The following is a 26,528-nucleotide window of genomic DNA, read 5'->3' on the forward strand; positions in this document are numbered from 1 at the left end:
GTGAGAGGAAAAGGCAACTGTTCAAAGAGGAAGTCCCAACTCGATTTTAAACCACCAACAGGACACACACACACACACACACACACACACACACACACACACATTCTTTCCTTTACTTTTTATGAGGTAAGATAAAACAGGCACAGACCAGCTTTGAGAAAGCAATGTCTGAATAAACTACATGTCCTTGGAATGACAATAACAAAATAAACAGAAGATTAACATCACCTGAAGATGAAAGGAACCCATTTGGAGATTCTTGGCTTTAGAGGAGACATCAAGGTCACGTTTTGTTTTAATTGTTGTCCATTTTTATCCCCAGAAGGCATGACTGATTAACTGCACTTCACTAAAAATTAATTCATAAGTGAACTTTATTTGGACTATTTCTGTTGTATTGCAGGACCAGGCTTTGTTTAAATTTTAAGAAAAATGGAGCTCTTTATCCCATGTCCATTTTGATGGTCCACTAAGCATAAAACACAGAAACGGGAACATGGAATTTTCCACTTCTTTTTGGTCAGTATTTTGAATTTTTGGGTAACCAGTGGATATTTCACAAAACGTTTGGCAGAGAAAGCTTTACATTTTCAAACTTTTATTTTGTTTTATTTTATGCTTTCTGAGCATAAAATTTAAAAAAAAATTAAATTAAAAAATAACATATATTTTTGTTATTTTATGCTTTCTGAGCTGTGTGTCACTGATGCTGTGATGCGTAGATGAAGTCCTTTCTGTTTTCTAGTGAGATTTATACAGCTTCACTGGGACCAAAATGCAACTAACAGTTCCCTGTGGGGAATGGTCACTGAGAGACTGGATTCAGTTCAATCCTGTAAAAGGAACAATGGAGGAAGGAACACTGGGAGGAATTCTGGTTTGTTTTTGCAGGGTCCCGAAAAGTTCCACCATTTGATATTTCACCCTCAACATTTCAGAAAAAACTCTTGATTGAGTAGCCTGGGCCTGAGCATTCTCTACATCTGAACCAGCCTATTCTCAGAAACCGAAGCAAGCCAGGCACCTTCCAACTGATGACTCCTTTGTTGTTGTTATTGTTAATCCTCACTCCAGGATATTTTTCCATTGATTTCTAGAGAGAGTGGAAGGCAGAGGGAGAGATAGAGAGAAATATTGATGTGCAAGAGTGCATGCACCCTAACCAGGGCCAGGGAACCTGCAACCCAGGTACATGCCCTTGACCAGAAACGAACCCAGGACCCTCAGTCCCTGGGCTGATGCTCTATCCACTGAACCCTACCGGCTTCGGGCTGATCCTTCTTTTCTAATGGGGAGAACACATGCTTTCCTCCACCAGTTGGGGTTTCCATTAGATCTGCAGCAGTAGATGTGGGACACCGAATTGTCTACAAAGTGAGGCACAACAATACAGACAGATTATTTGTAAATTAGAGAAGAATGTTCAAGCGTGTTATCAAAATGAAAATAATTTGAAACAAATAGGAAGTCAACACTTCAGAATTATCACCTTGCCTTTACATTTGAGACCGGCTCCCTATGACCCAAACTTTCAAATGATAAAATCTAAGCCCAACTTTTTTTTTTTTTTTTTTTTTTTTTTTTTTAGAGAAATTCACACTATTTTTTAGTTTCAATGTAATTTTAAAAATGAGTCAAATAACAAAGAAAACCTCCCAAGTTAATAAGTGGCCAAATCTCCCTGTTGGCAGCTGGTAGCTGGTGTAAGACAGGAAGGAAGTGAGAGGAGGGCTGAGAACTGGGCAATAAGGAGAAGCAGGGAGAGAGGATGCTGGGAAACATCAGTGGTCAGGAGGTAAGAAAAGTAGTCACTGGCTTTGGCCAGAGAGTGGCATGGGAGCAAAGCAAAAAACAATAACGCCTCTTAAAAAGTGTAAAAATAGGAATGTTTTGAGAAATAATGATCTAAATACAACATTTACATATTATGCAGCAGTAAAAAAGAAGGATTTCTTAGCCTTTGAGACAGCATGGAGGGACCTGGAAAGTATAATACTAAGCGAAATAACAGTAAGCCAGTCAGAGAAAGATAAGTATCACATGATCTCACTCCTATGCGGAATCTAAAGGACAAAATAAACCGATGAACAAAATAGATCCAGAGACATAGAAGCATGGAACAGACTGTCGAATCTCAGAGGGAAGGTGGGGGTGGGTGGGAGGGAATAGATTAACCAAAGAACTTGTATGCATATATGCATAACCCATGGACACAGACAATAGTGTGGTAATGGCCTGAGGTGGGGTGGGTGCAGGCTAGAGGGAAAAGAGAACATCAGTAATACTTTCAACAATAAAGATTTTTTTTTTTAATGTAAAAGTAGGAATATTTTGAGAAATAATGATCTAATTATATTTTTCTTATCTTTCTTATTTTTTATATGTTTTCTTAGCTTTAAAAACAGATGCAAATTTTTTTAAAAGCCAGTTCAGTTGCTTTAGTTTGCTGATTTGCAAGTCAAGTTAATTCATAATATACCAAAGTTCAAATACTGTCTCCAAAAAAACCCACACACAACAAAAACAAAAAATAGAAAACAACAACAGTGAGGGCATGTATGGGAGTGGGGTGAAGTGTGCCTGGGGCAATGGTAAGATATGTACACATATAATACCTTAATAAAAAAATGAAAATAAAAAAAGAAAACAACAAAAAACACTTCCCAAATCTACACAATGCAGAAGTCCTACTGAAACATTATTAACCAATTATACCTGTCCACAATTTTCAGTATCATTGTACCACTGCACCATTACAATAGAAATCCTCTTATGGATTTCTCAAGTTTTAGGTGTTGAATAATGAATTGTAGGTTAGGTAATGTCATAGGAAAAATGTTTGGGAGTAGGGAGAAAAGCCAATTTTGCCACTAACCAGCTCTGAGACCTTGAACAAACCACTTAACTGCTCTGGAATCACAGCTTCTCAACCTAGGCTATGAAGGGGTGGGCTAAATCACTCTTGTCTAGAGTTACAGTAGGCTTCTAAATAGTCTACTTATCACTCCTTTTCTCCTCTGGTTCATTTAAAACCAGTCTCTTTACGTCATTCCCCTGCTTAAAACACCTTAAGGGATTCTCATTGCTTGTGAGGTTCATTTTTTCATTCAACACTATTTATTGAGTACCAGCAACGTGTTCAAGCAGGTCACACAGGCCTTTTATAATAGGGCCCTTTTAAATGAAAAGATTAAAAAAACACTCTCATCTCTAATAGCTTTGGTTACTCCCTCTATGTATGTCTTTTGGGACAGAAAACCAAAGGTGACAAATCACTGCTATGGAAGTGATGTTACTGTTCTGTTAGAATGACTTAATTTGCTAATCTTGTAATTTTCATTTTAGTACAAAGAGTTTCTTCTAGGATGATAAAGAGTTTTTCTAGTTATATGTTCACACTATTTTTGTAGTGTGGGGAAACACTTAATAAGTTATATTATTGAAAAATATTTCTTAGATGCCACATAGAAACAGAAATCACAGATTTCTAAATGAGATAAATAACAGAACAATGACAGTTTTAAGAGAAGCTGGTAATTCCAGATAAGGAGATAGTTTGGGTGAGGGTGAATAGAGCAATAATGAATTCTGTTTTAACCACTTTAAACTCAAAATATATGAGGATAGGTCTACATTTTCCTTCCCCTTCACTTCACTTAAGATCCATTAGTGCTTGTTTAGGAGACAAAATAGATTGATGTTTAATATCCATGCCAACCTCTTCTACTGTGCCATTCTTTATTGCAGAGGCTGAAAAGCTAAAAATGAAATTTCCCAGACTCCTTTGCATTTGGAGTTGGGAATGCATTCAGCTTTAGCAAGGCAGAACGGAGACAGACTTTATTCTCAGGCTGCCTTTGGTTTTTCTAGAAGCAAGCATAGTCTGTAGGCATCTGCATTTTTCTGTGGCAATGTTATCAGAAGTCCTAGTGTGTGACCATTGTTTTCATGGATGTTGATAGCGAAGGCCTGGAACTCAGTTTTCTAAAGCTGTCTTGGCAGGTATGGGGTGCTTCTGGAGCCAGAAGCAGGAAGGAGGCTGGTCATACAGGCTTCTGATTTGTGGTTGTTTCCTCGACAGGGCAGTTTGTAATTGTGGTGGCTTCCTGGTTGTGCAGTGTCAGTATGGTTTTGGAAATTCCAGCATTAGTATCAGCCTCCTAATTTTTCAGCTTGCTTCCTAGCCGTACATGTAGCAGCTGACTCTTGGTGAGTCAGTTTTGCATTGTGTCTTTCTTGAATGCCCAAAATTCCTTATTTCAACAATTCTGTAAGTTGAATTAGTAGATCCTATTAGTAGATTCCCCTGCCTTTTTTTTAAACCAAAATTAGTAATCATGAATTATTTTCTATGTAACTTACCCCTCATCAATAGAGTTCCCTATTGTCTATAGGAATAAGTGAAAAGTCATCCTAACATTGAAGGTACTCCATAATCTAGCTCCATTTTGCTACTACATATATTCTTCTAAATCAACTAACTGTACATCATATCTGCCTCACGTCTTGTCTTACCTATTTCCTGCGCCTCATAAATCTCTTACTGTTAGGGATTGCCTGCAAGCTACAATTTTGGCACTTCATTGTTTATACATTTTTACAGGTATTTGAATTTATAAACACCTTATATTTCATCCATACTGAAATTAAAATGATTGATTTATTTTTTCTTATTATAAACAGAAAACTTAGACAAATTTTAAACACAACAGAAAGGCATAAGGAAGAAAATGAAAATCACATACTACTCTACTATCTGCAATTAGCACTCTTTGGATGGGTATCACCAGTTATTTGGGCACATTTTCTCTATTCCTAGATATATTTATGTAATCAGGCTGATCAAATTCACAGTTTCATAAAGTACATTTTTTTTAAAAAATACATTTTTATTGATTCCAGAGATAGAGGATGGGAGAGAGAGAGAGAGAGAGAGAGAGAGAGAGAGAGAGAGAGAGAGAGAGAGAGAGAGAGAAGTAGAGAGAGAGAAAAAAAAAACATCAATCAGTTGCCTCCCGCAGGTACCCAATCCCCAGGATTCAACCTGCAATCTATTACCATTACCTGGACTTGAACCGGTGACTTTTCAGTGCATGCAGTGACAGTCAACCAACCAAGCTACACCAGCCAGGGCCATGAAGTACATTTTTTATATAATGTGTCTAGAACACATTTCTATGTCAATAAATATAAATGTGCATTATTTAAATTTTTGCTTTGTACCATCAAAGTAATGTAAATATTTGCAAGGGTAACATTACAGTGCAGAACTGTATTTTTAAGCTTTTTAAAATCTAAATTTGTTTTGTTTATTTCTATATATTTAGCCTTTTTATTTTTAATTTAATTTATTTAGATTAAATATATTGTGATAACATTGGTTAATAAGATTACATAGGTTTCAAATGTAGATTTCTGCCGAAACCGGTTTGGCTCAGTGGTAGAGCGTCGGTCTGCGGACTGAAAGGTCCCAGGTCCGATTCCGGTCAAGGGCATGTACTTGGTTGCGGGCATATCCCCGGTAGGGAGTGTGCAAGAGGCAACAGGTCGATGTTTCTCTCTCTTCGACGTTTCTTCCTCTCTGTAAAAAATCAATAAAATATATTTTAAAAAATGTACATTTCTATGACACATGATCTGTATATTGTGTTGTTTAAATAACAAGACCTCATTTTCTTGATGTAAGGATTACATTGACTAGAAATAAACTGAGATACAGAATGGAGACCCAAATAATAGTGTATTTGTTATGTTCTTGTTAAAAAAAAAAAAAAATATATATATATATATATATATATATATATATATTAGAATATAATTGCAACTAACAATCAAATGGTAAGCATAGAGGTAACTTAGAAAAGGTTAAGGGGGGGTCAATTTATATAGTACTTTAACTTTCAGGATTTGATGCAGACTTTCAGGACCCATTGCACAGCAAAATTGATTTTTGTGAACGCTGCTGCCACCTATCTACCTATTGCAAGTGCACTTCTAATCTGGTTCGAGCCTTTCTTCCTGGGATAAAGTTGTAAGGAAAGGCTGCTTCAAGTGAATGTACATACCAAATGAACCAATATTTGGCAGTAGAAAGTAAAAAATATATATATAATAAGCCCTACCGGTTTGTCTCAGTGGACAGAGCATTGGCCTGTGGACTAAAGGGTCCCAGTTTTGATTCTGTCAAGGGCACATGCAAGAGGCAACTGATCAAAGATTCTTTCTCATCATTGATGTTTCTAACCCTCATTCCCTCTCCCTTCCTTTCTGAAATTATATATAATTTATTATAATATAAAATAAAATTTTATATGAAGAGATAAAACTCAAAACTATACAAATAAGTTTAACATTAGCAAATTTTAGGTTATAATTGCTCTGTTATAATTTTAGAGTAAATTGATTTCTGGAGTGTAATTTTTATGTCAGAATTCTGATAGTACTTTGCTAAAGCTTTCATTTTTTAATAATCAGGTTATTACAACAGCATCATGGCTGCATAAAACTAAATGAACAGAGCGAGATCTGTGGTTTCAGGGGATAAGGTGAGATGGGCAGAGGAACTGACTACAAAAGGCCGTTAGGGCCCTGAAAGAGCACACCTGGAAAGCTGATGGATACTCTATGAAGACCGTCCCCTGAGCCCTCCCAAAATATTTCCGCCCTGGTTATTATTTAGCAGGAAAGGAGGAAAGGGAAGACCAGGTAGACACTATACCCAGTAAGGTCTGACTGACGTGGCAAAGTGCTTGGCAGTCACTCGGACCTTACTGGGTATAGTGGTAAATGGGACATTGGAAACTGAGAAATGTAACCTCGTGCAAATAATGCCTTTTCCCATATCCCATCCTTCCGTGGGGGCTTCTGAAAATTCTTGTTTCAGTGGGACCCCAAGAACCCCATTCCTGCTCCTGTCTGGGAAATCTGGCCTATTCCTCCTGCAACAGTCACCTACTTGGAATCACACAGTAAATAGCCTTTAATGTCCTCGTACAATGCTTTAAAATATATTTTTATTGATTTAAGAGGGGAACGAAGAGGGAGAGAGAAATGGAAACATTAATGATGAGAGAGAATCATTGATCAACTGCTCCCTCCCCACCAACCTGGGCATGTGCCCTGACAAGAAATCTAACTGTGACCTCCTGGTTCACAGGCCAACCACTGAACCACACCAGCTGGACTATTATTATTGTTATTATTATTATTATTATTATTATTATTATTATTATTGGGGAGTACTCTGTATGAATATACTGGAACTTATTTATACACTCAGCAGTTAATGAGCATATTGCCAGTTTGGGTCCATTATTAATAAAGCTGCTATAAACATTTGTATGCAATTCTTTGTGTAGATATATATTTTGATTTATTTTGAGTAAATACCCAAGTGCAGAATTGCTGGGTCATATGTTAAGTGGGTGTTAAAATTTATAAGAAAGAGCCAATCTGTTTTTCAGAGTGTCTGTACCGTGTTGCATTCCTACTAGTAATGTATGAGATTTCCAGTTGCTATTCCTCCTTTCTGTCACTTTGTATAGCCAGCTTAATTTTTTTCTTCATGCGACTGAATTTCAAGTTTCTTAAAATACCTCTGAGAGTTACTGTTGCTGGTGGAACCAGAGGGATATAATTTTACATGTGGAACTTTGCATCAATGATTGAGCTTGTTAAAATTTTTCCTTGAGAGGTAAAAAGTGTGGTGATTAGTGCTCAGTTCCGGAGTTGGAAGACCAGGTTTCATCCTCAACTCTGTCCTGTAATGGTAGTGCAATCTTGAGCACATTAATTAAACCCTGTCCCAGTTTTGTTGTATATAAAATGGGAATATTAGTCCTTTTCTCTCATGGAAATGTTCTAAGAATTAAATAAGTTGTTTCCTGCATAGAGAACATTTAGAATAGAACTTGGCATATAGGACATACACCTCAATAAGTGATAGTTTTATCTATACCAACTATAACAGCACCAAATTACATAATATATAGCATGATTGGCAAAACTTCTGCTAGACTAAGTTTAAAAATTACCGTGACAACCATTTATATTATTAAAGGAAATGATCCAATATCTCAAAACTTTAATATTATTCCTACTAACAGACAAGAGACTTGAGAAATATTTTAATTAAGTTGTCCATTATGGCAAAATTAGTGGCGGTATAGTGGAACTCAAGTTTGTCAGATTTCAGAGTTAATTTGTAACCCCTGTTCCCTACACACATACACCCCCCACCCCCCACACACAAAATAAAAATGAAAAAAGAAAAAGAAAAAATGGCCTTTACTCAACTCTTGATTAATGAATTTATTCAATAAGTAATGTATTTGCTGATTAAAATTTCATTTCAAAATTTTATTTAGAGGACGGCAGGAGTTAGGCTAGAAAGTAGAAATCACAAGTATAAAATGGTAGGTAGGTAGGGCCCTGGCTGGGTAGCTCAGTTGGTTAGAGTGTCATACTGATAAACCAAGCTTGCAGGTTCCATGGTGGCGGGGGAGGGTACAGGTGCCTGGGAGAAGCAACCAATCCCTGCGTTTCTCTTACATTTCTCACTCTCTTTCCCCCCTCCCTCCCTTCCAGTCTCTCTAAAATAAGGTGACCAGAAGTCCTGCTTTTGGCAGGAAGTCCCGATTTTTAACAATTTGTCCCGCGGTGTTTTTAAAAAGTCCCGATTTTTTGAGAGATTCTTTCCAAAAATTGGGACTGTTTTAAAACGCCAGGGGACAAATTGTTAAAAATCCGGACTGTCCCGCCAAAAGCGGGACGTCTGGTCACCTTACTCTAAAAATCAATCAAAAAACTATCCTCTGGTGAGGATTAACAAAATTAAAAAAAAAAATAGTGTTAAAAAAGGGTGGAGGGTGTCAGGTAGGAGGATATCTAATTTAGCTTTCCCATCATCTAATTAAGAAAACACCCAGAACAGGTGCTACCATTTGTGTTGGATGGATGACATAGCTGACCAGGCTGAGCAGGTTTCAAGACTTCTCATCTACTATTCACATGACATTTTGCGGGCAATGCATCATGAAAATATTACCTTCATTTAATAAAAAAATAAAAGTATTACTTTTTGCTCTATATAAAAGAATCGTTGAAAAGTTTTACACCGCCCTCCAGGAGCTAAGGCGGCTCCCAGCGCCACGCAGGCCAAGTACACGCCCAGCTATATGCTCAGCCTCCGCGGAGGGGAGGGAGGGCCAGCCGAGGGGGAAGGGGCGGGGCTACGGGACAATATAGGGCGGGGCTACGGGAAGTTAGGGCGGGGCTACGGGGAAGTCAGGGCGGGGCTACGGGACAAGATAGGGCGGGGCTACGGGGAAGTTAGGGCGGGGCTGCGAGGGCGGAACTGCGGGCTGGTCTAATGAGGGGGCGGGCCTGTAACGGCTTTCCGCCTATGGGTCGCGCGGCCCGTTTTGCGCATGTGCAGCTCATTTCAAACTGCGGAGACGGCGGGGCTCCGTGTTTGTGAGCTTCAGAGCCAATGGGCGCGGCGCGCCCCCGCTCCGGCCTCCGCTAACGCCGGCGCCTCCGGTCCGCCGCTAGCTGCTTCCCTCGGGCCTCCCGCCGAGCGGGGCTTCCTCCAGTCGGCCCGGGTGGGCTCCCGCCCTCTGCTCCCCGCGCGCGCAGAGCCGGGCCTGAACATGGCTGCGTCCGGGCTGGTAAGTGCGGGCCCGGCCGCCCGCGGCTCTCGCGCCTGCGGCGGCGGCGGCGGCGGAGTCGGTGACTTGTTTAGGGTTTCGGAGGGAAGGGCCGCGCGAAAAGTTCGCGATCCGGAAAGATTGCTCCCAGCCGCAGTTAGTGCATTGACGTGTCGCGGTTTCTTGGAACTGCGGCTCCGAGGGCATCTTTCTCTGCGGGGAATCTTGTCATGTCTGCTTTCTAGACTTTCTGTCGTTTCTGCTTTCGGCTCCCGGTCCTGTACATGGTTTTTTAAAGCGTGCCCCTGCTGCAGCCGGCCGGTCTGGAGAAGCAGAGTGTTCACGGCCGATCTGGCGTTGAGGACGCTCTCCGAGGGGCAGCGGTGAGTGGCCCGAGGGAGCCACCGTCTTTGTTGACATGTTTCTGAACCACCTTGGTACTCACGCTTCTGTGTTTCCGACTTCGCTTCTGGTGACCGTGTGTTACCCAACCCGTGTCACCCCCTATCCTAAGTCTCTATTTCTACTCTATTTCCCTTTTTAAGAAGATCTTCAGCATCGATTGACTCCCATTTGTATAACGGGAGTCGTGTGCACAGAGAGTTGTATGACCGTGTGGTGTAATGTGTACTTTTTACTGTGAACACATACGTTATAGAATAGAGAAATAGGTTATTGGAGGAAGAGAAGGAGAATAAAATTTACCATTTAAAAACAACAATAGCCGCCGAGACCGGTTTGGCTCAATGGATAGAGCGTCGGCTTGGGGACTGAAGGGTCCCGGGTTCGATTCCGGTCAAGGGCATGTACCTTGGTTGCGGGCATATCCCCAGTAGGGGGTGTGCAGGAGGTAGCTGATCGATGACTCTCTCTCATTGATGTTTTAACTCTCTATCCCCCTCTCTTCCTCCCTGTGAAAAAATCAGTAAAATATATATATATATATAAAAAAAAAAACAATAGCCGCAACTGGTTTGGTTCAGTGGATAGAGCGTCGGCCTGCAGCCTTGAAGAGTCCCGGGTTCGATTCCAGTCAAGGGCATGTACCTTGGTTGCGGGCGCATCCCCAGTGGGGGTGTGCAGGAGGCAGCTGATGGATGATTCTCTCTCATCGATGTTTCTAGCTCTATCCCTCTCCCTTCCCCTCTGTAAAAAAATTTATAAAATATGTAAAAAAATAAAAACAACTATATATATATATATATATATATATATATATAGTTGTTTATATATATATATATATATATAGTATATATATATTTAGGTTTACAGCAAACTTGGGAAGGTACATAGAGATTTCCAGTATACCCCTTGCCCCCACGCATGCATAGCCTCCTCCACCAGAGTGATACATTTTTTATTTTATTTTATTTTTTTACAATTGATGAACCTACATTGACACATTATCACTCAGTGCCCATAGTTTTCATTAGGGTTCACTCTTAGTATTGTACATTCTATGGGTTTGGACAAATGTCTAATGAATGACATGTGTCCATTATCATGGTATCACTCAGAGTATGCTCATTGCCCTATGAATTCTCTATGCTTGCTATTCATCCTCCACCCCCGTTACCCAGATGACCACTGATCTGTTTATTATCTCCATGTTCTGCTTTTTTCCAGAAAGGCATATACTTGGAATCACACAGTATGAAGCCTTTTCAGACTGGTGTCTTTCACTTAGGAATATGCATTTAAAGTTCCTTTAAGTCTTTTATTTATTTATTTTTTAAAATATATTTTATTGATTTTTTTTTTTTACAGAGAGGAAGGGAGAGAGATAGAGAGCCAGAAACGTCGTTGAGAGAGAAACATCGACCAGCTGCCTCTTGCACACCCCCTACCTGGGATGTGCCCGCAACCAATGTACATGCCCTTCACTGGAATCGAACCTGAGACCTTTCAGTCCGCAGACCGATGCTCTACCACTGAGCCAAACCGGTTTTGGCTCCTTTAAGTCTTTTAGTGGCTTGATAGCTCATTTATTTTTAAGAGCTGAATAATCCATAGTTTATCCATTCACTTACTAAAGGACATTATCAGCTTCATTCCTTCTCAAAAATAGTATTCTCTGAGTTTGTTTTAGGCTAATACTATTTTCATTTTGTTTCTTCAGTTATCATGCTTCCTTTATTTTCCGTAAGTTTGTAAATGTGTGTGTCCATAGATGGTCTTCTCTTCCATTCTAGTTTTCATTGTTGTGTTAAGCCATTTTAGTTCTTTATTATTATTTTAGAGGGCTCTGCCTGCAGAGCCCTGATAAGTGGATATTGTTAGTCAACCAACTTTAATTATTGGATGCCCAAATACTTAGGGTTTTGATGATGGAAAAGTTATGGGGGGATGTGGAGGAAGAGGAGGAAGAGGATGGAGTAAATCAGAGGATGAAGAAATAGTACAAGCAAAGGTTTGGAAACAAATAGAGAAGAATTCCTCTTTATTCCTCTAATAGGCAATTAACAAGTACTTGTTTGATAAATAAATGAATAACATTTTCTGGCATGCTCAGATTGGGGGTGAAATTACTTTAAAGATAAGTTGTATTTGAATATATTTAAACAAAGAAACCAAATTGACAATATACTTTATTTTTAGGATCATCTCAAAAATGGCTACAGAAGAAGATTTTGCCAATCTTCCAGGTGAGTATAAATAAACTTATATAAAATTTAAGATGACTTTTCTTCCCATAATGTAGAAATTTTAAATGAAGGAAAAATATTACCTCCAGCTAAAATAATGATTTCTATGTCCATAAAGTACTGTCATTTTTAGTTATTTCATATTAACAGACACATAGTAATGGAAGCAATGCAATGACTTAGTGGCTTTGAAAAATGAAATTCACCCAATGAATGATGGACCTGAAAGAAGCAGTCTCAATTATGACTGATAGCCATGGGAAAAGAAGGCACTCAGTAGAATGGATTAAATGGTAATAAAAAGATGTAGCTTGTTCACTGGGACTAAAAGAAAGGTGGGAATTGTTGTAAAAGGGCAGTAGAAGGATATTTGTGGTGATGGAACTGTTCAGTACCTTGACTGTGGTGGTGATGTCTGAACCTATAGATATCATAAATTGAGTAGAACTAATTATACACACACGAATGTAGAACTTGAGAAATTAAGATTGATGCATTGTATCAATATCAGTTGTGATAGTAAATTAAAGTTTTATAGGATGTTTTTGAAATTTGGGGGGAACAAAATGAATAAGGGATTTTTTCTACATTATTTCTTACAACTGTTATGTGAAATTACAATGACTTCAATACAATTTTTAATTAAAAAATTTATACTGATTCATAAACTACCATTAAGGCTAATGATATTGAATTGAAAGTGCATTTGAGAACTTGTAGAAAAGACAGTGTTACTTGGAGCTATTAGTACTTGTGATCGTAGAGTCCTTATTAAAAAAGCATTTCAGGGCTGGACGTATTTGTTCAAAAAAGTTTATGTTCTTGTTTTGATACAGCAGTAACCTAAAATAGCTTTAAACATGGCTCTCTGATCAAGGAGTATAATTATTAATGTAGATAATGACATACTACTTCACATGTTTTTCTAGGAACTTTTGGATTATCAAATATTTGTTTTGTCCTCAGGTAATAAAGCTGATATTTTACTCATAAAGTAAATTAACAAGTTATAATAACGAGATAGAGAATTTTTAAAGTAGATGGCAACTTAAATAACAAATATATTTTGGAAATTATATATTAACATTTTTCCTTCTTTCCTTCATATTAGGGATCCTGTCATTAATATGAGGCAAGGCCAGAACATATTGGTACTCTTACAAGACTGTTTTGAAGAACAAAGTAAGGCTTCATTTCTAAATGGACTTTGAGGGTCTGGTTGGATGAAAATAAAAATTTGTCATATTTGTCAATGACAGATGCAACAAATATGTTTCAGCATTTAAATATTGCAAAATATTTTCCCAGGAAGTTTTAGTACATGTACAATTCTTCATGTTCCCTTCTGGTATCCTGAGGATAATACTGGCAAAAATGAAAACAATTGTCATTATCTTTAATTTAGAGTTGATTCCTGTAGTCTGGAAATACATAAATAATTATTATATACAAAAGAAAGTATTTCATGTAATAGAAATAAATGTGCAGAATTCTTGTGGTCACTGGAGAGCTTGGAGTAATGTTTGGTTATTTGTACCAGTTTCTAAAGAAATGGTGTATTATGGCAAAAACTTCTAAATATTTGTCAGCATCAGAAGGTATTGGAATAGGAAAATAGGCCAATTAAATAAATAAACACAGATTATGGAAAAGTATCTTCCGTTATAAGCCCCGAAAAATCTGGCACATATTTTAACATCTTATTTGTCTTTTGTAGCTCTTGATTCCTTCTATTTACATTTGAATATTGAAATTAATGTCTGTACTTCATTTAAGCTAATTGTGTTTAAAGAATCAGAAGACTTCTTTATGTCATATAAGACTTTTAATTGTAACCAGAAGATTTTATATTGTATTTCATTCTTAAAATTTTCTTACTATTTTTTAGGTCTTGCCAATGACTTTAGCACTAATTCTGCAAATTCAATGGTTTGTTCAACACCTAAAATAAAAGACACTTGTCTTCAGTCACCAAGCAGAGAGGTAAGTCAAAAAGAAAAGCTGGTACAGGTTTAATATATTTCAAAAATATATATTTTAGCCGAAACCGGTTTGGCTCAGTGGATGGAGCGTCGCCTGTGGACTGAAGGGTCCCGGGTTCGATTCTGGTCAGGGGCATGTACCTTGGTTGCGGGCACGTCTCCAGTGGGGGGTGTGCAAGAGGCAGCTGATTGGTGATTTTTTCTCATCGATGTTTCTAACTCTCTATCCCTCGCTCGTCCTCTCTGTGAAAAATCAATAAATATATATATATATATATATATATATATATATAGATATAGATATAGATATAGATATATATATATATATATATATATATATATATATATTTTAATTGCCTGGCTTTGTTGGCTTAGTGGTTGAGCATCTACCTATGAGCCAGAAAGTCACAGTTCAATTTATGATCAGGGCATATGCCAAAGTTGTGGGCTTGATCCCCATTTGTGCAGGAGGAAGCCAATCAATGATTCTCTTTCATTATTAATGTTTCTCTCCCTCTCCCTCTCTCTCTGAAATCAATAAAAATGATGATAGAGAATCATTGATTAGCTGCCTCCTACATGGCCCCCTGGGTGGGGATCGAGCCACAACCTGGGCATATGTCCTGGCTGGGAATTGAACCGTGACCTCCTGATTGATAGGTCAACCTTCAACCACTGAGCCATACCAGCCAGGCCAGGGTTCACATTTTAATGAGTGAAGCAATACACAGTGTAGTTAGGTACATTTTAGTTGTCTTATTTTTAAAAGGGAATCTTTCATTCCTATTGATTTTCTATAAGATTTGGAAGTATTTGTGAACACTTTGATTTGACCTTTCCTGTGTTTGAAATTGGAGTCTTGAGAATTTGAATGATCAAATTATAACACAATCATTTTTCACTTCTAAAAAAAAATACTTAAATTTGGTTTTTCAGGAAAGTGGGAAACTTTTGAAGTGTCTAATCTAGGTTGGCAAATTTGGATGTTTTCTGAAAACCGAAGCTATCTAATTGCTATCTGGGGAAACTAATATTTTATTGATTATCTATCTTAAGAGTACAGGTTGATTTAAAGCTACAAAATGGTAGAGTTATTGAAACTAATGATTAAAGAGAAAATATTTAAAAGTACAATACTAATTAGAGATTAAAATCATGTAATGCTAAAAATAATATTTACTACAAACAAATAAGCATATATAACCTTTTGGTTGCAAGAAATGAACGCCGATCCATTTCTTTAAGAATTGAGAGTACTTTCCAATGTGATATATTAATTTTTGAAAGTTGAATCAATTTTAAGTATACAGCTCTGCTTATTATTTTTAAGTACTTGCTTTCTTTCCAATTTAAAAACAAATGTGTTTAATCGGAATTGGTAATTTAATAATGTAGATCTAATGTTGTATTCCTTTTAGGCTCACTGCCAGATATCACATTCAAAGTCAGTTCCAGTTTCTTCAAGAAAGAAAGGAGCCTCTCTGCAGGTCACTCCAGAACCAAGCGAAGCTGTCAGCATATCAGGTTGGTGGCATGCCCATGGGTATTATTTGCCTAGATTTGTTTATTTTTATCTGTTACTGAATTTACTGGGGTGATATTTGTTAATAAAATCACATAGGTTTAAGGTGTATGATTCTGTGATACATTAGGTAGATTTAAAAAGTTAGAAACGTTGCAGGTGATGCATGTGTTGGCTTGAGTGACAAAGTCATGGCCAAGTTTAGGGAGAATTGTGAAATGAAGTTGTTTTTGATTCCCTCTCAAGTATATTTTATTTGTTTTTTTTAAAAATATGAATAATAATAAGTTTTATAAGATTATTTCTTTGTTTTAGACATTAACTAAATAAGAATTATTATAGGGACTATACAGGATAGCTTTAATAATTTTCAAATGTGTAATACTATGTGACTTCCCAAAGTTAGGTCATAAAAGGCCATTATGGCTTCTGTTTGGTTCTCTCAATTTTCTCTTAGGATATGACCATCCCCTCCCCCTCTATCCCTTTGGATCCCACACACCATGCAATGAGGAGGGCCAAACTAGCCAACTTACAGAGAGAAATACAAAGACAGAAATAGTCCTTTAGCCCACAGCCAGTCTCAAATGTTAGTCATGTGAGTAAGCAAGCTTTCATATGATTACAGGCCCCAGACTTTATGGGACAGAGATAAGCCATCACTGCTGTGGGGGGGTGGGGGGAGGTCCCTTATCCCAGCCTGTTTCCTCTCTCAGTCCGGGAGCCCACAGGGGATGTCCAGCTGATGGCTTAGGCTTGCTCCACGTAGGGCCTCCCTCAGTGGGAGGTGACTGGGCTGATCAGGAGAAGGCTCCACCCCCATTACCCTACTGCTGCTGCCACTGCTGGCTGCTGTAGCCGCCAAGGTGTTTTCATCAACAGACTCCAGTCCCTTCACCATGAGAAAATGACAACTTTTTAAAAGGCATTTTAAAGATGTCTCTTTCATAGGATATGGCATTTCTTTCTTTCTTTCTTTCTTTCTTTCTTTCTTTCTTTCTTTCTTTCTTTCTTTCTTATTTATTTATTTATATCCTCACCTGAGGATATTTTTCCATTAATTTTTAGAGAGTGTGGAAGAGAGAGAGGTGCATTCATTTCTGTGATTTCTGTCTTTTGTCTATTGTGAATAATGCTTCTATGAACAGGGATCTATAGATATATCTTTCAGTTCTTTAGGATATATATCCAAAAAAAGAAGTTACTGTGTCAGTTGTATTTTTCATTTTTTGAGGAACCACCAAACTGTGTTGTTTTTTTGTTTATCTCTGTTGTTGAAAGTATTACAGATATCCCCCTTTTTCTACCTACTCCATGCATCTCTCTCCATCTGTCATGCCTTTACCTCACTATTGTCTGTGCCCATGGATTATGCATGTAAATTCTCCCTCTTCCCACTTCTAAGATTTGTCAGTCTGTGTGCCATGCTTCTGTATCTCTGGATCTATTTAGTTCATCAGTTTATTTTGTTCATTAGATTCCACATATGAGTGAGATCATATACTTTCTTTCTTTGACTTGCTCATTTTACTTAGCGTAATATTCTCCAATTCCCTTCATGCTATCCCAAAGAGGTCCTTCTTTTTTATTGCTTCACTAGAGGCCTGAAATTCATGTACTTGGGGGAGGGAGGGGGGTTCCCTTAGACTGGATTGCGAGAGGGCACAGGCCAGGTGCCGGTGCATGATCAGGGATGGGGAGGAATGCGGAAGGTTGGCCAGCCGGTGAGGGACTGTGGGAGGGCTCCAGGGTATGTCGCCCATCTCAGTCCTGATCGGCCAGACCCTAGCAGCAAGCTAATCTATTGATTGGAGCATTTTCCCCTGGTGGTCAGTGCATGTCATAGCAACTGGTCGACTAGTCAACTCTCTGCTCCCTGGTGGTCAGTGCATGTCATAGCAAGTGTTCGAGCACCCTTAGCATATTATTAACATATCACACTTTGATTGATTGAATGGCCAACTGGACACTTAGCATATTAGGCTTTAATTATATGGGATAGTATTCCATGGTGTAAATGTACACAGCTTTTTTATCTACTCATATACCGATGGGCATTTGGGCTGTTTCCAGATCTTAGTTATCCTATATAATAAAAGCCTAATATGCTAAGTGTGCAGTTGTCCAACCATCCGTTAAGCCAATCAAAATGCTAATGATATATGCTAAGGCCACTCAGCTGCTTGCTATGATGTGCACTGACCACAGGGGGCAGACTCTTTGAGTGGTAGGTTAGCTTGCTGCTGGGGTCTGGCCAATCAGGACTGAGTGAAACAGGCCAGACACTCCCTGAGCCCTCCTGCAGTCCCTCCCTGGCTGGCCAACTCCCGGGCTCATCCCTGGCCCTGATAGTGCACCGGTGGGGTCCCTCAGCCTGGTCTGAACCTTCTCACAATCTGAGGCCCCTTGGGGGATGTCAGAGAGCCAGATTCCGCCCGATCCTGCAGGCCAGGCTGAGGGACCCCACTGGTGCACCAGGCCTCTAGTTGTAAATAACACTAGTATGAACATAAGATGCATACATTCTTTCTGATTGGTGTTTCTGGTATCTTAGGATATTCCTAGAAGTGGGATCACTGGGTCAAATGGCAGTTCCATATTTAATTTTTTGAGGAAACTCCATATTGTTTTGCATAATGTCTGCACTAGTCTGCATTTCCACCAGCAGTATTACAATTTAAATTTTTTATATTTCATACCTACTAGTCACCCACATTTAGCAAATAGACATTTGTTAAAACAAATACAAAGCCTCTTTAAGCAGCCCATATAAAAATTATAATACTTTTTTAGAAATATGACAAGTGGTTTGAGTTAATAAAAGTAATTCTTTTAATTAATAAAATTAATGTTTACTTAAAAATTATTAGTTATATTTTTGTATTTTTTAATCATAGAGTGTTGGAATATCATGATATGTAATATTAATAAAGCCTTGCTTCATGCACAAAATGTGAAGTGTACTAGGGTTCCCTTTTCTTCACATCTTTGCTAGCACTTGTCATTTGTTGATTTGTTGATGGTAGCCATTATGGCAGGTGTGAGGTAATATCTCATGGTTTTTTATAATTTGCATCTCTCTGATGATTAGTGACTGAGCATTTTTTCATGTGTCTCTTGGCCATCTGAATATTCTCTTTGGAGAACTGTCTATTATTTTGTTCATTTTTTCAATTGGATTGCTTGTCTTCCTTTTGTTAAGTTATATGAGTTCTTTATATATTTTGAAAATTAACCCCTTATCAGATGTAACATTGGCAAGTAATGTTCTCCCATATAGTGGAACCCCTTTTCATTTTGTTGATTAAAATTCTGTTCAGATACTTTTTATTTTTTAGTTTTTTAAAATATATTTTTATTGATTTCAGAGAGGAAGGGAGAGGGAGAGAACGATAAAAACATCCATGATGAGAGAATCATTGATCGGCTGCTTCCTGCATGCCCCCCGCTGGGAACTGAAACCGCAACCCGGGCATGTGCCCTGACCAGAGATCGAACCTGACCTCCTGGTTCATAGGTTGCTATTCAACCAGTGAGCCACCTGGGCCAGACCAGAAACTTTATTTTGATGTAGTCCTATTTGTTTATTTTTTCCCTTTGTTTCCCTTGCCCTAGAAGATTTACTGGCAAATATAATTGGTGTGAGTGATGTCTGAGATTTTGCTGCCTATGGTTTCTTCTAGGATTTTTAAGGTCTCATTATTTACATTTCAGTCTTTTATCCATTTTGAATTTATTTTTGTATATGGTATAAATTGGCGGTCTAGTTTCATTTTTTTCATATATCTGTCCAATTTTTCCAACACCTTTTATTGAAGAGATTGTCTTTATTGTATGCTGTTGCCCACCAGCAATGCACAAGGATTCCACTTTCTCTACATCCTTACTGACACTTGTTATTTTCTGTTTGCTTTTTCGTTGTTTTGCTTTTGATAACCATTTTAATAGGTGTGAAATAGTACCGCATTGTGATTTTGATTTGTTCATCATTCTTGTTATTAGGGATTTTTACATTAAAATAACAAATACCACTGTATACCTATAAGAATGGTAAAAATCCAAAAAACTGTCTCTCATAACTTCTATATCTATAGGGGTTTTTGTGCTTTAATTGTTTCAAGAGAATTGATTGTTAAAACACTTTTTATGATGGCTATTTTAAAATTCTTGTTAAATAATTATAACATCTGATTCCTTTTGGTCCATCTGTGTCCACTGATTCTGTTTTCTTGTTCAGGTTGTGTTTCTTCTGGGTTTTGGAATGATGAATCATTTTGAATGTATCCTTGATATTTTGGTTATTATATTAAGGAGACACTTGATTGTATTTAAATCTTTTGTTGTAGCATATAGTTGCCCTATTTTGCTTTAATGTGTAGGTGGATTTTATTTCCTATGACAGTTAAGTGTTTAGATTCCTAATAATGGTCTGTTTAATTTTCTGATAATGTTGGTATTCCAGATCAGTTCTTGCTGGTGCTGTGTGAAGGTGCTTTCTTAAGCATCCTGATGTCCTTACTCAAGGAAGTTGGTGTTGGAAACTGCCGGGGAGGGATCTTTATTGGTGCCCTCATTGGGAGTAAGGTTTGGGATGACCTGGCGTGTCAGTACTACCAGTGGGTCAATTCTAACAGTGGTCTGTGTAGCAGTGGCTGATTGTTAAGGTGGGGACTGGTTTGGCCCAGGGCTTTGGCTCCTCTGCTGCCCCTGCCCCGTAGTACCTGGGTAGTAGGGCCTGACACTGCCTAAGGCTTTTCTGCTCTGCCACTGCAAGGCCTGGTTTGTGGAGTGGGCATTTGAGTTTCCCACTATGTCTCTGAGTGTTTTCCTTCTCTAAGTCTTTTGGTCAGAGAATGCAGGTTCTCTACTCCATCTTCTTTGGGCCGTTCTGGATTGTAGGCTTCTCTAGAGCCCAGTTTGGGAATGAAATATAAACAAAACCCTGGGATTAACCACATTGTCTGTTGTTCCTTAAGGCTTGAGGAACAATAGCATATTGCATTCTTCCTTCTAGCTTTCAGAGTTCTGTTATTGTTGTTTGATGAATAATTACCAGGAAATTTAGTTGTATTTAGTATGAAATGCAGGAAAAAGTGAATTTTTGCCATCTTGTTCCAAAATCAAAAGTCATTTTTGCTTGTATTTTTAATTTTTAATCTTTGCTTCTTAAGAGTATATATTAATATGAATACTGCCTCACCATTCTACTTTGTCATTGATATTTGAAGGTTCAAGTATATAAAGATAGAGACATGTATATATAAAGATATGTGTTAATATTCTCTTTATATAAACATACCTGTTATATCTGTATATAATCTGTAAATGTTATTTTATATATGTGTATTACTTGTACAAAGAAAGATGTGCTCATCTAACTGCCCTAATTTACTGACTCTTAACCTAAAGATTGAATTTCTTAATTTCTCTTAGATATTGTTTCAGCCATGTATAGATTTATTTAGATCTTGAATAAATTGACTATCAATAAAATTATGAATTTTCTGTTTTAGTATTTCCGTCATTTCAAACTTCAGAATGTGAACCAAATACATATTTTAGTTCATTAATTTCACAAATTAATACTTTTAAAGTATGTACTTATATATTTTACTTGTAGGTCTTTGATTATAAACTTAATTGTCAGTGAGTCTTCTGAAAATTATTTTTAATGAAATTGTTGATGAATTTTAAAAAGGTTCTGATATTACTTAAAGTTTTTAAATATCTTCCTGTAACTTTTTTCTAGTTCAAGCCCATGAGGTTCCTCAGAAAATTTTGGCAGCTGATGTTGGTTCTAAAACACCTGACTCAAGAAAAATGTCAAGTAAAAAACTCAAAGATCACCACAATGATGCCAATGAGGAATTTTACTTATCTGTTGGTTCACCTTTGGTTCTTTTGAATGCAAAAGCATCTGTACCACAAAATGATGTTTTGTCTGCTGGCCAAAAGAGAGAGACCTGCGCTTTTGAAGAATCAGCAAATGTGTTATCTTCAAGTACAGAGATTTCTCTTAAAACCAAAAAAAGGTGAGCTTTTAAAATTTAAATGTTAATCCTACTAAGAGTTTTACATTTTATATCCAAAAGTATGTAATTTAATCTTCTATATATTTCAGTTTTGAGGATTACTAACATGTTAGAAAAAGAATATAACATATATTCAGTATATATCACATTTATATTTAATAAGGAAGGCCTTAAAGTGTACTTCAGAGAAGCAGAGAAACTGGCAATAACTTTTCTATCGTTTGTGGGAAAATGCTTTTTTCCCCTGATAATAAGTTCTTTCTAACTTTCTAAGAGAAGCAATTTGTATTTCTCTATATTATTTGTAATTACAAGGTTGGGTATATCAGATCATTTTTAGTATAGCAAAGGATAAGGATTATTAAGGATGAGTTATGGTAAACTCGTGTCCATTTTGGGGGACTTTCCCTCTGGCCTTTAAGAAGCAAAGTAGATCATTCAAGGACTTTTGCTCCTATCTGTGCAATAAGTGTAATTTCTGTCTAGGGTCTTATGTACATTCTAAGATTTTGCTATTTAAAGTGTGGTCTGTGGCTAAGGATCAGAGCAATGGCATTATCTGGAAGCTTGTTAGTAATACAGTAAGTCATCACTGTCATTGATAAGTTCTGTGACTTTAAATGAAATGAAGTATAACAAAACCAGTTTTACCATAGGCTAATTTATATAAACAGAAGTTAAGTTTCTTTGGCATCTCATCAATGTCATAGTGAAATGATGCTAAATAAAACGACGTAATTTGAGAATCTGCATTTGAATAAGATTCTCCAAATGATTCAAATTCATATTAAATATTTGAGAAATATTACTATAAGCTATATATTTTATTGCTGTATGATTTACCTTTTTAATTTTTTTTCTGTTGACAAATGCATATTTAATTTTTCTGAGTGATTTGCCTTGCATTTTTAGTGTAAGAGGTTGCAAATTATCATTTATAAATTTTAAATAAAGGCTCAGTGGAAATTTTTCTAAGAGATCTGTGTTGTCACTGTGCGGGAGTTCAGAAATACTCATAACTCAACAAACTGTTGAGCATTCAGCTTGCCTTCTTTTTAACCTTTTAGGTTAAACTTTGAAGATAAAGATATTTTGAAGAAAGTAGAAACAGAGACTAAAGTATCAGATATAGAGGATGAAGTATCAGAAAGACCAGAAGAGAGAAAACCGCCAGAAACACCTCAGAAAATAATGCAAGGTTCAGAATCTGAAATTCAATCACGAGCTAAAAAGAGTTTTTCAGCCTTGTTTTTAGAAACTTTAAAAAGAAAAAGTGAATCCAGGTGAGTTATTGAGAAATTTCCCTTTGAGACATTTTTTCTTTCACATTCTATAAACAACAATATCTAAGGATTCTGAATGTTAACTAGAAGTGAATTTTAATTGATTGACACTGATGTTAATTGAAGTGATGCCCAATCTGTAAGGAGAATGTAATTTCTTACCAGTGAATCACCCTAAAACCACTATTTAATAGACATTAAATTCGTTGTAAGGAAAGTAAATTTATTCAGCTTTCATTGCTTCTGTTCATCAATATTTTCTAGTTTGTATGTTATCAAAGAATGAAGGCAATATTTAGAAATATAATTATGTCAGGATGCCTGTGTATTTCATTTTTAAGGGTTTTAAATATTTTTTCTCTTCTATATGTGTTAATAAAAGAATAGTTGTAAAATACATTTTAATCTGTTCTGATTACTGAAAAACCTTCAGTGGTTCTACAATTTCAAAACAGTAATGCTTATCTGTGGCTGCATATTAGAGTTAACTAGATATAATGGCTGTGAGGGTGAGAACCATTAGTCTAGAATAAACTTCAGATTTGTAAGCTGGTGTATAAGGCCTTCACTCTCCCTAGTTTGTCCTTCTACCAACTTGGTCATACATATTTGTAGTATTCCCTGCTTTGGCATACTTTTTTCCCCTTGCCATATGCCTATCTTTATTTATTTATTTGTTTTTTAATTAAAGTTCATTCTAGGTTTCTAGTTTTTTTCCAAGTCCCAACTCCAGTATTTTTAAAAAATAGTTTCATGCCTTGCATTATAGTTTAACTATTTTATCTGTTTTTGTTTGTTTTTATGATATATTAAGACATAAATCCTTCTTTCTAGGATGCTAGAGTTTTTTTTGCATTTCTTGTGACATATATCAGAATGCTAGTGAATATGTTAGGAAGGTTTTATAAAAACATACTGGAGGAATGAATGAAATTCATTCTTCAGTCTCTATTTTAGGGAAGAGATCTCTCTTTCTGGAGTCTTTTACCTTATTTATGGATGTTAACCCCCCCATCTAATACAAATATGTTACACTTATGGGCTAATTATATCTGCCCAAAAATAATTGTTTTTTTAATGTTCTTTTAAATGAACTAATGAGTAAACTTAATTTTATGTTTAATTACTATAGTCAGATGTAACTATTCACTAGGCCTAGTGCTTTCTTTTTCCTTTTCTTTTTTTAAATATACTTTTATTTATTTCAGAGAGGAAGAGAGAGATAGAAATAGCAATGATGAAAGAGAATCATTGATTGGCTGCTCCTGCTTGCCCCACCCTGGGGCTCAAGCCTGAAACCAGGGCATGTGGCTGGGAATCCAACCGCGACCTCCTGGTTCATAGGTCGATGCTCAACCACTGACAGGGCTATTCCCGGTGCTTTCTTGCTTCATTGCTTTTGCTTTTGCTCTTCCTTCTGAGTGTCTTCTTTGCATTTTCTCATAACCATGCCTATCCATCCTTCAAGATCCAGATCAAATGCCACAAAGACTTCCTAGATTTTCCATCTAGCCAGAGGACATCTTTCTGTATTCTGCACTTTAAAGTGTTGTCTTAATCCATTAGGGCTGCCATAATGTACTACCATAGACTATGGCTTATAAACAACAGAAATTTATTTCTCACAGTTCTGGAGGCTGAGAAGTCCAAATATCAGGGCTTGAGTAGATTCGGTGTCTGTGAAGTTTGCTTCCCGGTTTGAAGATGACTATCTTCTTACTATAACCTTACATGGTAGCAGGTGACAAGAGGGCTTTCTGGGGCCTCTTTTATAAAGGTACTAATTTCATTCGTGACCACTTACCTTTATGGCCAAGGACCCCACTCTCAAATACAATGACATTGGGGATTAGGTTTTTGTTTTAACATATTTTTATTGATTTTATAGAGCAGGGGTCTTCAAACTACGGCCCGCGGGCCACATGCGGCCCGCAGAGGAGTCTGATCCGGCCCGCCAGGTTTTTTGGGCAGTGAGTGCAGCCGAGGTGTTACAGTAGGAATTAGTAGTTCATATAGTCCGGCCCTCCAGCTCTCTGAGGGACCGTGATCTGGCCCCCACTTTAAAAAGTTTGAGGACCCCTGTCATAGAGGAAGGGAGAGGGAAAGAGAAATAGAAACATCAGTGATGAGAGAGAATCATTGATCACTTGCCTCCTGCATGGCCCCTACTGGGGATCAAGTCTGCAACCCAGGCATGTGCCCTTGACCAGAATCGAACCCAGGGCCCTTCAATCCCTAGGCCAATGCTCTATCCACTGAGCCAATGCTCTATCCACTGGGTAGAGCAGGGATTAGGTTTTAATTTATGAATTTTGGAGGGATACCATCCTTTGAATAATTTCTTCCTTCTCTGGGAAGCTTTCCCAACTACCTGGAAGAGGTAATGCTTAATCCCAATGCACTTACTAGATTTTTCTAGATATACAACATGTATTTATTTACCATGATTACAATATTGAAACATGCATGAAAATGTGGGTGAATTATTCCTACTTGGAATGAATTTTTGTGTAATATAATTTAGTAGTTTCTTAGATATTAGACTTTTAGGTGTCTCAGAATAACCATGTTTTGGATATTGCAATATTGTGATTTATAAGAAATGAATATTTGGTCATCAGATGACTAAAATATATTTCTCATTTATATTTGGTCCTTGGTCACAGTTCTTGGTTTACAACTCCCAGAACTCTTGGAATTTCCTGTGCTAAAAGTTGGGGTAGGTGGGTTGTCTTTTGTTATGTTAATGAGATGAATTTTGGAAAGCATTGGTGAGAATGGGAGCCTATTGCTAGTGTAAATTACCTTGTGATTAATGTTGAAAGTTTCAGCCCCACCCCAGACCTCCAGGGAGGGGAGAGAAGCTGGAGGATGAGCCAATCACTCGTGACCAGTGATTTACTTAATTATAAGTTTGTAAGGAAACCTCCATTAAAGGCCAAGAGCATCCTGGTTCATAAACACTTAGAGATGGAACAAGCCTGGAGTGCCTTCCCACAAACCTTGCCCCTCCTCCATCTTGCTCTTCCTCAGTTATATCTTTTTACAATATAAACCATTAATCTAGTAACATGTTTTTATGAGTTTTTATGAGTTCTGTGAGCTGTTCTATCAAATTAAATCCAAAGAGGGGATTATAGGAACCTCTCATTTATAGACAGTTGGTCAGCAGTGCAGGTAACAATCTGGACTTCCAATTGGCATTCTGACTTGGAGGGGTTTGTTGAGAACCTCCAATCTGTACCTCATTGATTAGAAACACAGGTAATATGGGATTGTGGCAGCATCTGAAGTGTGTGTGTATCAGGGCAGGGCACTCTTATAAGATTGAACCCATAATGTTGGCATCTGACACTTTTCTCTGGATAGATAGCGTCATAATTGAGTTGAATTCTCAGATATGCTACTGGTGTCTGG

The 26,528-nt window shown here is 37.4% G+C and overlaps 1 protein-coding gene across 1 annotated transcript in view; it reads left to right on the forward strand.

Annotated features, from left to right (window-relative positions):
* Nucleotides 1-9,436: 9,436 nt before the first annotated feature.
* Nucleotides 9,437-26,528, forward strand: part of CENPC (centromere protein C) — a 52,807-nt gene continuing 35,715 nt past the window's right edge. Inside the window, exons 1-7 of the mRNA XM_084889916.1 lie at nt 9,437-9,668; nt 12,246-12,292; nt 13,404-13,474; nt 14,181-14,275; nt 15,693-15,798; nt 21,546-21,828; nt 22,896-23,111. Of these exons, the coding sequence (XP_084746042.1) occupies nt 9,651-9,668; nt 12,246-12,292; nt 13,404-13,474; nt 14,181-14,275; nt 15,693-15,798; nt 21,546-21,828; nt 22,896-23,111 (836 nt within the window). The 5' untranslated portion in view covers nt 9,437-9,650. The remainder of the gene's footprint in view (nt 9,669-12,245; nt 12,293-13,403; nt 13,475-14,180; nt 14,276-15,692; nt 15,799-21,545; nt 21,829-22,895; nt 23,112-26,528) is intronic.

This window comes from Pipistrellus hanaki (assembly GCF_964339955.1).
Source record: "Pipistrellus hanaki genome assembly, chromosome: 1".
Taxonomy (NCBI): Eukaryota; Metazoa; Chordata; class Mammalia; order Chiroptera; family Vespertilionidae; genus Pipistrellus; species Pipistrellus hanaki.